Here is a 12945-nt window from a genome sequence, read left to right as displayed (position 1 = left end):
AGGTATGTGTTTTGAGACCTGAAGAATAATCCTTTTGTACTCCCCATGCAGTTCTATGTAGTTATGCCATTTATTACAGTCATACCTCGGGTTACAGACGCTTCAGGTTGCGCACCGTGCTGAACCCAGAAGTACCAGAACGAGTTACTTCCGGGTTTTGGCGCTTGCGCATGTGCAGGAACACGGAATAGCAACCCTAGTGTGCGCAGACACGGCGCTGCGGGTTGCGAATGTGCCTCCCACATGGATCACGTTCGCAACCCAAGCATCCACTGTACTTAGAAAACACCCAAATTCTACAAGCAGGTCCAAGAATTCATTAATATTAAAGAAAAAACACCACCTTCAGTGTTGGGTGAAATCTCAATCACGCATGTTTGTCCAAAATGGGGTGCAGTGGCGTAGCGTGGGTTGTCAGCACCCGGGGCAAGGCAAGTAATTTGCGCCCCCTAACCCGTGGATTTTAGCACTCGAGAGAGCTGCGAGTGCGAGCGCCCCCCCCAGATGTTGCGCCTGATGCAGCCGGCCCCCCTGCACCACCCACGCTACGCCACTGATGGGGTGGTAACGCTACACTCTTACAGAATGTGCTAAATTAATATAGAGAGCACTGCAACTCCAGTAGCAGACCAAGTATGACTTTCTCCTACTTTGGGGGGGAAAGGTGCAGTCCCCCCCCCCCCCAGTTACTGGTACTGAAATAAACTACTAACAGTGCAATTCAATGCAAGATGCATAATTCTATAACTAACCTTCACTTGATGAAATATAGCCATTTAAAATGTCAGTTGTGTATTTTGATTCAGCAGGTTTTAAAATTAGAATTCAAAATTTGCAGGACTTCAAGTTCACAAATGGAAAAGTTTGAATGACATGGCAGCTTCTGATCAAGTGTTTCCTGCAGTTCAGGGCATTATTTTTGTGGAAAACCAAGCATGAGGGTAGTTTGTGGCAGAGAAAATCTGCACACTCCTTAATAGGGATAGCATGAACACAGCCTATAAATACATGAGTGATAAGCATCTGCTGTCCTCAAAGTTTATCTTGTGGTTTATTGTTTAGCAAAGACCATCTTTTTTTGTGTGTGTGTTCCAAGAATACATAACTTGGTGAGGCTTTTTCTCTCGTCCTCATTTGAACCTTGGGTAGCTTAATTTAAATAACAACTGGCTTCAGACTCTGTCTTGCTTTTTTTGCTGTAAACATACTTCAGATTGCGAGCAGGATATGAAATAGGAGCAGTGGTAGAAGGTTATATATGAAACAGAAGAATGCGTCTTCGGAGAAATGTTTATTAGAATGCAGCATGTATATGGGATGGGATTAAGAACATCTCAGAGGGAAAGGCAGGAAGCCAAAAGTTTAAAGAGACCCCTATACCAAATTTGGAATCTGGAATATATACCATTTTTTTTTGCTCTATAAAACTCACTTTTTCCCTCCTAAAAAGTAAGGGGAAATGTGTGTGCGTCTTATGGAGTGAATGCAGGCTGCACAGCTATCCCAGAAGCCAGAACAGCAAGAGGGATTGCTGCTTTCATTGCACAGGGATCCCTCTTGCTGTTCTGGCTTCTGAGATTCAGAATACTTTTTTCTTGTTTTCCTCCTCCAAAAACTAGGTGTGCCTTGTGGTCTGGTGCGTCTTATAGAGCGAAAAATAAAGTTTAATAAAAAATTGACTACTGAGTACTAGGTCTTCAGCACATCCCTAAGCTTGTTTATTCAGAAGGCCTGTGCTCAAAGGGGCTTACTCTCTCGTAAGTGTGTTTTGCTCTGGAGCTGTTGTGTCTCAAAGAACTTGTGCTTCTGAACTTCTAGAACATAAAGGTTTTGCTGTGGGGTGGAACCTGGGAGTTCCTGTCGCAGAAGAGTGAATTGCAGAAACTGTTGTGGGTGATACTGATAAAGATGCCGAAGATGTTGAGGTTCACCACTTAACTTGTACACAAGTAGGTAGCACAGAGGAGAGACACCATGATTTAATATCTTGCAATGAACCTGCAGGAGGGGTAGTTAACTTGGTACCCTCCAGATCAGGGCCGGATTTAGGTTTGATGAGACCCTAAGCTACTGAAGCCCTTTATATGTCCAGCTGTCCTTTGTCAACAACAAATTGTCACTTTTTTGTGTGTGTGTTGAATATATGCTATATGGAAATTTATGGACCTAATAGGTATCTAAAGCCATTTGCCCATGTTGCCATGCAACCAGTCCATGCAGAATGTCGGCACCCTACATATAGAAATGAGCAAACCCGTGATATTCTAGGGAGCAGGCTAGCAGGCGGGGCCCATTACTTACATCATAGGAGCCCACACAACACAAAACACTGTTGCTCTATGTAGATTTTATTTTATTTGTTTTTTATCTTAGATTTTGGAAATGTACATCCACTTGTTTTTTTCCTTTAATTTTTTTGGGGGGCCCCAAGAGAGTGGGGCCCTAAGCTATAGCTTGTTTAGCCAGCTTATATGTAAATCCGGCACTGCTCCAGATGTTACTGGACTACAACTCCCATCACGCCCCACCCTATTTGCCATGGCGATTGAGACTGATGGGAGTCGGAGTTCAGCAACATCGGGCGTGCAGGATATTGGCTGCCTTTGCTCTTCAGTATGAATGTGGCCAGTCTTTGCTCTTCAGTATGAAAGATCTGACACACACACTCAGAGTACTTCAGAGAGGGTGCTGCTTGCCCTCATGGCTATAAAATGCATTTTCGGATGTGTCCAGGGAATACTGAAGTGCTTTCTCAAAAATGCTGGCTTCAATTCAGCAAACAGAGCTTGAAAGACTTAATGCTAGGTTTGTGGAATTTAAGAATGCACGGCAGCAAATACTACAGCAGGACTTGGTAAAGTATACTGCATTCCGAAAATCCAGATACTTTTCCCAGCTATGGTGGAAGGCCATAAAAAAGGGGCTGCAAGAACTGAGTACCTAAAAAACCTGGAAGCAGAAAATCGCGACCCGTGGACGCGGGTTGCATTTGCTTCTGGATGCGAACGGGGCTCCGGAAAGGATTCCCTTTGCATCCAGAGGTACCACTGTATTGCATAGTGTAGTGGTTCAAAGCAGGCAGTACATAGTTTGACTCTTCTCCAATATGAACTCACTTGCCTCTGTCTGTTGTGGGGAGTCATTGTAAGGATCACAACAGAGTCATATTTCATAGAATCATAGAATTGTGGAGTTGGAAGGGACCTTGAGGGTCAACTAGTCCAACCCCCTGCCATGCAGGAATTATTTGCCCCATGTGAGGCTCGAACCCACAACCCTGGGATTAGGAGCCTCATTCTCTACAGCGCTGAACAATGAAGCATATACATGCTAAGTATTGCTAGTCAAGCATGGGGGGTTCAGCAAAATGATTTTTTTTGAACCACTTACCCAGTCCGCCTTTGTGGGTGATGCTTTTAAAAATCAGAAATAGATTCTTTCTGCTGCTGGTTTCCCTCCTCCTCCTTCACACCTGCCATTTTGCTTTTTTTCCAGGACCTCAGTCTGCCCAATGGTACTCCTGTAGACACTTCAAGCCCAGCCTCTTCTTCCTCACTTCTGAACAGACTGCAGCTGGATGATGACTTGGATGGGGAGATGAGAGACCTCTTTGTCACTGTTGATGACCCCAAGAAACATGTCTGTACGATGGAGACTTATATCACCTACAGGGTCACAACCAAGGTAATACAATGTAGCTTTCTCCCTATGCATTGTGGCTTTCAGTTCTGTTCTCTGTTTTGTTTCAGGTCTAGACTCGTTTTCTAGACTAGTAAAGGTAAAGGGTAAAGGGACCCCTGACTGTTAGGTCCAGTCGCAGACGACTCTGGGGTTGCAGTGCTCATCTCGCTTTATTGGCCAAGAGAGCTGGCGTACAGCTTCCGGGTCATGTGGCCAGCATGACTAAGCTGCTTGTGGCGAACCAGAGCAGCGCACGGAAATGCTGTTTACCTTCCTGTCGGAGAGGTACCTATTTATCTACTTGCTCTTTGATGTGCTTTCGAACTGCTAGGTTGACAGGAGCAGGGACCGAGCAATGGGAGCTCACCTCGTTGCGGGGATTCGAACCACTGACCTTCTGATCGGCAAGCCCTAGGCTCTGTGGTGTAACCCACAGTGCCACCCGCATCCCACTTCTTCTAGTCTAGTAGCTGGAAGCTTTTGTGCATGGATGAGACCTCACTGAGTAGAGACATTCTTCTTCTGTAGCAGAATGTTCAGGCACTAGTAGGGCTGGGCAATATATCAATATATTGTCCAAAACCAGTTTGGTGTCCATATTGTGGTATCAGTTTCATGATTTTTGATGTGGCAATATATTGCAAATCCTGATGCATGTGTGTGTGTGCTATGCAAAAATCACAATGTGGGAAAAATCAGCCAATGCCATATAGCTCAATCCTTATTTCAGACGTGATATATCAGTATATCACAGTGTTTAGCTGGTGATGTATCACGATGCTGAAAACCAGATATCGCTCAGCCCTAATACATATTTATATGACGAACAGATGTAAAGAGCCTTGAATGGAGGCATTTTCCTAGAGAACATTTTTTCAGTGGCCCATCTTTAATGGTTGAAGTGCCTTTAAGCATATGAGTTAAGTAGCTTTTCTGCTTGTAACCTTGCTATTGCTGAAGCAATTTCTATCTCATGGAATGCAAACTGCAAATAGGCAGCATTATACTGTTCTGTAGCATTACCAAGGATAGGTGGGTTGTCTGACATGAACTGCTAAGCAGCATTGTTGAGATGTACTGCTAAATCAAGTGCTTCCTGCAGGATATTTCTCTTTTCCCTCTGTATTGATCGCCTTATGAAACCCACCCCATTCAAAGTTATTTTGCACAACTGGCTTTACACAGTAAGCTCACACTTTTTCATATATTTTTTTCTTTTCCTTTTCTTTTATTAAAGTTTTCTTGGTTTACAAAGGTACGTGCAATGTCTCTTTTTTCAAGTTACATTAGGGTTACATTAGGAAGAAAAAGAAGGGACGCGGGTGGTGCTGTGGGTTAAACCACAGAGTCTAGGAGCTGCCAATCAGAAGGTCGGCGGTTCGAATCTCCGCAACGGGGTGAGCTCCCGTTGCTCGGTCCCTGCTCCTGCCAACCTAGCAGTTCGAAAGCACGTCAAAGTGCAAGTAAATAAATAGGTACCGCTCCAGCGGGAAGGTAAACCGTTCACCAGAAGTGGCTTAGTCACGCTGGCCACATGAGCTAGAAGCTGTACGCCGGCTTGCTCGGCCAATAAAGCTAGATGAGCGCCGCAACCCTAGAGTCAGTCATGACTGGACCTAATGGTCAGGGGTCCCTTTATCTTAACCTAGGAAGAAAAAAGGGGAGAAGAGGTGGAGGGGGCCATGGTGGGTGGGGGTGGGGGTGGGAGGCGATATTTCTATTTAGCTTAATGTATGTGTGGGTTTTTGCGTCAGTGTCGTTTGTGCAGGTTTTCTTTGCTATTCGCTTGTGTTCCTTTGGTGCTGAGAGAAATTGGGGTTGGCCTAGGGTGCGGTTGCTTGTTTGTGATTAGCTGTGCTGAACTTTGTTTTCGTGTGTGCGTGGGGTGAGTGGGTGTTTTTGAATCAGGTTAGCCATATTGATTCATATGCTGTTGGAGCTCACACCTTATTTGTGGTTCATAGAAGCATGGAATTGTTGGAAGGGATACTGGGGGGGGGGGGGTCATTTGGCCAACCCCCCGCAATGCAGAAATCTCAGCTAAAGCATCCGTGGCAGATGGCCACCCAACCTCTGCTTTAAAACCTCCAAGGAAGGAGAGTCCACAACCTCCTGAGGGAGACTCTTCCACTGTCAAACAGCTCTTACTGTCAGAAAGTTCTTTCTTATGTTTAATTGGAATCTCCTTTCTTGTTCATATGCCTTATTTGAGACTGGGACCGTGTGTGTGTGTGTGTGTGTGTGTGTGTGCGTGCACACGCGCACAGTGATGTTGTGTGTAGCCCACATCTACTTCCAAATACTTTGTGACAGGCCTCTCCTCTCACCCATTCAAGTTAGGATGGTTTAGCACATTGCATCAAAGGAAGCTGTCATGCCCACTTTATGGCTTAATATCTGTATTGTATGCCTTTAGCTGTCATGGCTTCTCTGGAAAATCCAATGTTTAAAGTGACAAGTGTTAAAAAATTCTGTTAGATCTCCAGATTTCTTCCTAGTTTCAAGGAATCCCTGGGGAGAGCTTTAGTCATCTGCTTTATTAAACCCACTTGGCTTTCTCATAGCGCTGAGAACTTCCTTTGTATTGTGCGGTTAATAACATTTGCAGAGCTGTGCTTCTTGCTGAAGATAGTTCTTTGACTTCTAAGTTCCACAGTTTTCTCGACTCACTAGCTTAGAGAGTTTTCTCTCATAGGCACTGGCTATGGGTGTCTATGGTTGACAGCACACAACTTATTTCACTCTCCCCCCCTTCTTGCCACAAGAATGTAAGAATTTTCCAGGTGGGGCTGCCATTCCTGGTGTTCGAAGGTCTTGCATTCATTTGTAGTTTGTGGAATGCGATTCTCCCTCTTCATGAATATTTCTATGGCTTGTATACTTCTGGGTGAAATGAGTACCAGTGCCTTGTATTGGACAATGCCTCTAAACTCACAAGCAATGTATGCTTGTTTTTTGATGGTGTTGTGTGCATAAGCAAGAGAGAGTAGAGAATCTTGGCATTCACCTCAGAAATATTCCCATATAAATTTTTCCATTCATTATGAACAATTCCTCCCAGTTTGATGGTAGAACAATGGGGGAAGCAGGTTTGCTGCCATCTATCCTGAAAAACTGCAATCTCCACTATGGGTGAAATACTTTGATTTCAGTTGTATCCAACTATGTTTTACTCAGTAGAGTCCCCCTGAAATTAAAGGACCTAAGTTAGTCATGTCTTTTAGTTTTAGTCCAAATGTGACTGATGTTGGATAGAACCATTGGTACAGAAACAGGATTTGTGATTCGAGGACCCGTCCCCCGCTTGGGTATAATAAAGACACGTGGACACAGTATATTAGGTTAATGGGCTAGAAAAGGCCACAACTTTATTGATTACAGCATGTGAGAGGTATTGGCTTAGGCATTGGACGACAGCAAATTTTGACTCCACCCACTCAGAGAGGGGTGAGTCTAACGAGGGTTAACCACCAGTAGGGGGAGCCTGTTGATGCAAATACAACTATAAGCTCACCCCTGATGTCACTGGGGGTCGTGCCATGGCCCCCAGCCACGCAGGGCATCGGACAGGATCCACGATCGCCGGATTCCTTTAACGGAATACCCATAAGTGAAGGGGTAGGCGATGGCCACACCCTGCCCTTCCGTACACCAACAACACATCCGACAGCACAGTGGAGGGGAGAGCTGGCGCAGCCGCATTTGAGCGGCTAGACCACTCCCCCTAGCCGACACCTGATTGGTGCCATTCCAGGGGGCGCGGCGCGCCAATGACGAATAGTGGTGCAGGTGCCGAAAGGCCCCCTGCAGAACGCGGGACTCGGATCCCGATCACAATCCTTCCCCTCCGGGAGGAGGAGAAGCTTAACATGAAGAGACGGTGGTGTGGGGTTGTTGTTTTTTGTTTCGTTTTTTCCAGTGTGCTGGCTCTTGTTTTCCCCAGCAAAGCACAAATTTAGTGTCTGACATAGAGATGCTAAGAGGGGATGCAAGGAGAGGAATTCCCATTGCGCAGGGGAAGTTCTTGTGCTAAAACGATACAGCTTCGTTGGGATACAACTCTAAGTGTTAATTTTCCAGAACAAAGAAAGGGAACGCATCCATCAAAGATACAAAAAATTCATAGGCTCAGTTACTATGTTAAGGTTATCTTTTACCTTTTCCACTCCTCAAGGAATGTTCCATTCAAATAACTAAAAGTTGACATATCCACCGCACAGTTGTCCAGGAAGTTCTTCCCTTCCCCTTCCCTCCTCTTTATTTTATGTCCCTTAGTTTTTTAAAAATGCTTGATATTTGATGTTAACTTTTGTATATTGCTTGCCCCCAAGCTTTAATAAAAAGAGCTTTCAAAATAGGGGCACTTGTCCAAGTTCAATATGGAGTTGATTCCCAGGTTGTGCATCTTAAGTTGCCAGAGGCATATGAAAATAAAATTTGTTTCTTTGCTAATGCTTGAATGGCTCGACTTGAGGTATGGCTGATACATTTGGCTCCAAGCCAGTAAAGAAGTCAACGTTTGGTAAAAGAAAATTAATAATAATATGGAGAATGCAAAGACTAGAGACTTAAGCATATATATTTTTTACTTGCCCTGTCTGATTTCTCTTGCTCGCTTTCCCCCTTTCGTTTCATTTTTATTCTTAGACCACACGTGCAGAGTTTGACTTGCCAGAGTATTCCATGCGCCGAAGATACCAGGATTTTGACTGGCTCAGGAATAAACTGGAGGAATCTCAACCCACTCATCTCATTCCCGTAGGTAGTAGGTCAGGGCCACTGTTTGTTGGAATAAATAATGCACTTATAAGAAGTGCACATTTCTGCTTTTTCAGCAGTAATGGATTTGAGGTGTGTTTAAAATGAAAGAGAGATAAAGAAAATGCTTGCCTCAATTATTTTGTGGGGGAAATGCAAAATAGAACTCCAAAACATTCCTGTCTGAACTAATTTATACTTCATATATTCTGACATTATAGGTCTGCATTACAGCTGCTTACTTGCACTGTTTTCTGATCCTTAGAAACTGTACTCTGTGGCTAAACTTGACTTCTTCAATGAGAACAAAAACATTATTATTATTATTATTATTATTATTAAATTGGTAATAGCTAATTTTTTTTTTTTTTTTACACTAATATCATAATATGTGTAGATTATACATCCATTATGGCATTTATGTGGTGGTATCTTTTAATTTTTAAAAACCTCTTTATTTTTCAGAAGTATTGTGTGTAGCATTTAATAAAAACAGAAAACAGTGCACAATAACATATAAAAATTTACTGAAACAGCATGTTAGATCAACAATACCTGTTCTGACGTAGAACCCTCACTCACGTCCTGTGGGCTAAGATTCAAAGACCTGCTCCCACCACAAAAAATGTTCCTCAGTTCTTCCTGAATTGTCTGCTGGTGTGATGCTCCCAAAAATATGTTTGGGAGGGCCTTGCACAGGTAACAAGCCACTAGAAGCTACCTGGCCCAACACTTTTGGGTTGTGTGTGTTTGTGCTCCATGTTTGCCTAATTTGGGTTCACTGGTTGATATCAAACATCCATGGTACCCACAGAAGACCCATTGAATTCAATGGACCTAAAATACTTAAGCCCATTGACTTAAGTGGGTTTATTCTGCATATTATTTCATTAGATCTCTCTAACAATGTTACTCAGAATGCATTTGGAGTCAGCAAAGCTTCAAAAATCCGTCTTTCAAAAAAGCTTCCTCTGAATGGGTGAACACTACTTTGACTTCCCTTCAGAAACAATTACTGCTTAAAATTATTTTTAGGTGAAAAGGTGCAAGTCAGCAGTTTCCTCTGGCCCAGTGATGTCTCGTAGCATCTGTGCTGTGCTCTCCAACTCTCTCAGTACACTGATGAACTATGGAAATACTGTTACAAAATATTTGCTTCGGTTTTTAAAAAACTTCTGTTTACTATTGTAGTGGAAGAAAAACTTGAATGTGCACGTTATCTGAAACATCAAAGCTTGGTGATAGAGATTTTCTTGTCCCCCTAAGCTCCTAAGATTTTTTCCTGTTCCCTTCCAGCCTCTCCCAGAGAAATTTGTGGTCAAAGGAGTTGTTGATCGCTTTTCAGAAGAATTTGTTGAGACTAGGAGGAAGGCCTTGGATAAATTTTTGAAAAGGATTGCTGATCATCCTGTGCTTTCTTTTAACGAACACTTTCATGTGTTTCTTACTGCCAAAGTAAGTAAAGCGATCCCGTGCAGAACTGTGTTTCAATGGATGTGTTTAGAGGAGGAAGCCTTTGTTTAGAATCTGATGAAAGATTGCTTATCAATGTTAAACATGCTTTTAAATAGCACCATCAAATTCATCTGATAACCACTCATGTTATACAGCTACTTTGGGTGCCAGTATTTGACAGTTACCGTATTTTTCTGTGTGTAAGACTAGGTTTTCCCCCTAAAAAATAATGTCAAAAATTAGGGAGCATCTTATACACGGATACATCCCCCATTTTCTTAAATCTGAGTCCCCAAAAATAGGGGGCGTCTTATACATGGGGCATCTTCTAGATGGAAAAATACGGTATATCTTTTTCAGTATACCTTAAGCTTAGCATTTGAAAGAGCACAATAGAATCTAGCACCTTCACTATACAGCTTTAAAGGTAAAGGACAGTTAAGTCCAGTTGTGAATGACTCTGGGGTTGCGGCTCTCATCTCGCTTTACTGGTCGAGGGAGCCGACGTTTGTCCACAGTTTTTCCGGGACATGTGGCCAGCATGACTAAGCCGCTTCTGGTGAAACCAGAGCAGCGCACAGAAATGCCATTTACCTTCCCACCAGAGCGGTACCTATTTATCTACTTGCACTTTGATGTGCTTTCAAACTGCTAGGTGGGCAGGAGCAGGGACCGAGCAATGGGAGCTCACCCCATTGTGGGGATTCAAACCGCCGACCTTCCAACCAGCAAGCCCAAGGCTCTGTGGTTTACACCACAGCGCCACCCGTGTCCCTATTTTACACCTTTTATGTCCCTATTATACACCTTTAGGCACAAGGCAAAAACGTTCCTTTTCAACCAGGCCTTTGGTTGATTTGATTGAAATCCTATGCCCTTTTAAAATGTGGGGTTTATTTTTTTTTGGGGGGGGGAGGTTTATTCAGTTGTTGCTTTTATTTTGATTATGTATTTTGTGGTTTTATATTTTGTTTTTATTCTGTGAACCGCCCTGAGACCTCCGGGTATAGGGCAGTATATAAATGCAAACAAACAAACAAACAGCTGGGACAAAGATTGGATACAGGGGAAACTGAGAGGCTTGCTTTCAAGAAAGAGAGAAGACTGAGCTGTGGGTGGGTGGGAGAAGCAAACAGAAATAAGATATCCTACTGTGAGCAGACCAAAGGCTTGTCTACTCTAGAATTCGGTTTCCCGCAATGATTAAACAGATTTATTTGAGAAGCCCACAAGAAAGTTCTCTAACGTGGCAGCCGCCCCCACATGTTGTGGTAGGGAGTCACAAAGTTTCTCTTCCTCCTTCCCTCACCTGTTATAAATATCTACTTTGCGTAATGTTACTGCAGTGGTGTGACGTCTGCTGCTTGCATTCCGGTTGTTGTTATACAAGGGATGCGGGTGGCGCTGTGGGTTAAACCACAGAGCCTAGGACTTGCCGATCAGAAGGTCGGCGGTTCGAATCCCCGTGATGGGGTGAGCTCCCGTTGCTGGGCACCTGCTCCTGCCAACCTAGTAGTTCGAAAGCACGTCAAAGTGCAGGTAGATAAATAGGTACTGCTCCGGCGGGAAGGTAAACAGTGTTTCTGTGCACTGCTCTGGTTCGCCAGAAGCGGCTTAGTCATGCTGGCCACATGACCCGGACGCTGTACGCCGGCTCCCTCGGCCAATAAAGCAAGATGAGCGCCGCAACCCCAGAGTCGGCCACGGCTGGACCTAATGGTCAGGGGTCCATTTACCTTTACTAATGCAGATGAGGCTTAAGTTTGGCACAGCCCTAAGAGTGTAACTTCTGCAGTTGTTTTTATTTTGGAATAAACAAGAAACAACTCTTAATGGGAGTTTTGGAGCATTAACACAGGTTGTAAGGGCCTGTAACTCTGTGCGGTCCTCAGAATAGAATAGACTGAAACTCTACTGAAACTCCCCAAGTTCGTTGTTGAACAGATATACAGTGGTACCTCAGAAGTCGAACGGAATCAGTTCCGGAAGTCTGTTTGACTTCCAGAACGTCCAGAAACCGAGGCAGGGCTTCCGATTGGCTGCAGGAAGCCGCATTGGATGTTCGCGTTACAAAGAACGTTCGCAAACTGGAACACTCACTTCCAGGTTTGCTGCAGTGTTTGGGATTTGATTCCCAAGGCATTGGGCTTCCAAGGTACGACTGTATTTGGAAGACATAAACATGATCTAAAAGCTAATTGGCTGCTCTTGTCGCCCATAGGATCTTCATGCTTATAAAAAGCAGGGAATGGCCTTGCTTTCTAAGATGGGAGAATCGGTAAAATATGTCACGGGAAGCTATAAACTCAGAAGTCGACCGGTGGAGTTTGCTGCCATTGGTGACTACCTAGATACTTTTTCTCTGAAGCTTGGAACCATTGACAGAATAGCACAACGAATTATCAAGGAGGAAGTAGGTGAGTAGTACGTGCAGCTTTTCTTTATAACTCTAATTCTTGCTCCGCTAGCAAAGTCTGGATGCCAGCGGTGGGGGAACATGCGCCCCCTAGAAAATGCTTGGACTCCCAGTTCCCATCAGCTGAGCCAAAGTGGCTGGTGGTCAAGCATAATGGGGATTATAGCCTGGCTATGTCTGGGAAGCCATAGGTTCCCATCCCCAGTATACACATTTTCAGAATATGTGTTGCATATGGAATCAAAAATATAATTACTTCTGTTGCTCATAGCTCAAATCCTGTTGCGAGTTCATCATACTATAATATTTCATTTAGTAGTCCGAAAAAGATGTCCATCATAACCACATTATCTATTAAATCATAACCACACTATTGTGGTTATGATTTAATAGTTAGTGCAGCAGAAGGTGAGAAACAACAACTTCATGGAAAACGGGGAAGTTGATAAATCTGAGAAGAGATGAAATTGTTTTTAGATTGTATATGTTTAAAATGTTGAAACTTAATAAAATATAATTGAAAAAGGGGAATTAAAAATGTATTGAGTGTGCGTTCAGAATGGCTAAATTCCTTTGTCGTTCTTTGTCTTCCTGCATCTTATGTTGTAACAAGATGCTTACAGCGATTACCCAAA

At 43.6% G+C, this 12945-nt stretch overlaps 1 protein-coding gene across 2 annotated transcripts in view; it reads left to right on the top strand.

The window, feature by feature from the left end:
• Nucleotides 1-12945, top strand: part of SNX30 (sorting nexin family member 30) — a 36996-nt gene that overhangs the window by 15495 nt on the left and 8556 nt on the right. For both annotated transcript variants that reach the window (XR_014506321.1, XM_083420265.1), the window contains exons 2-5: nt 3496-3684; nt 8329-8439; nt 9736-9894; nt 12116-12311. Coding sequence is in view for 1 of the 2 variants with exons in the window: in XM_083420265.1 (XP_083276391.1) it covers nt 3496-3684; nt 8329-8439; nt 9736-9894; nt 12116-12311 (655 nt within the window). In the remaining variant the exon portion in view is untranslated. The remainder of the gene's footprint in view (nt 1-3495; nt 3685-8328; nt 8440-9735; nt 9895-12115; nt 12312-12945) is intronic.

The sequence above is a fragment of the Podarcis tiliguerta genome, assembly GCF_965153285.1.
Source record: "Podarcis tiliguerta genome assembly, chromosome: 17".
Taxonomy (NCBI): Eukaryota; Metazoa; Chordata; class Lepidosauria; order Squamata; family Lacertidae; genus Podarcis; species Podarcis tiliguerta.
This window is presented reverse-complemented; position numbering and strand designations above follow the sequence as displayed.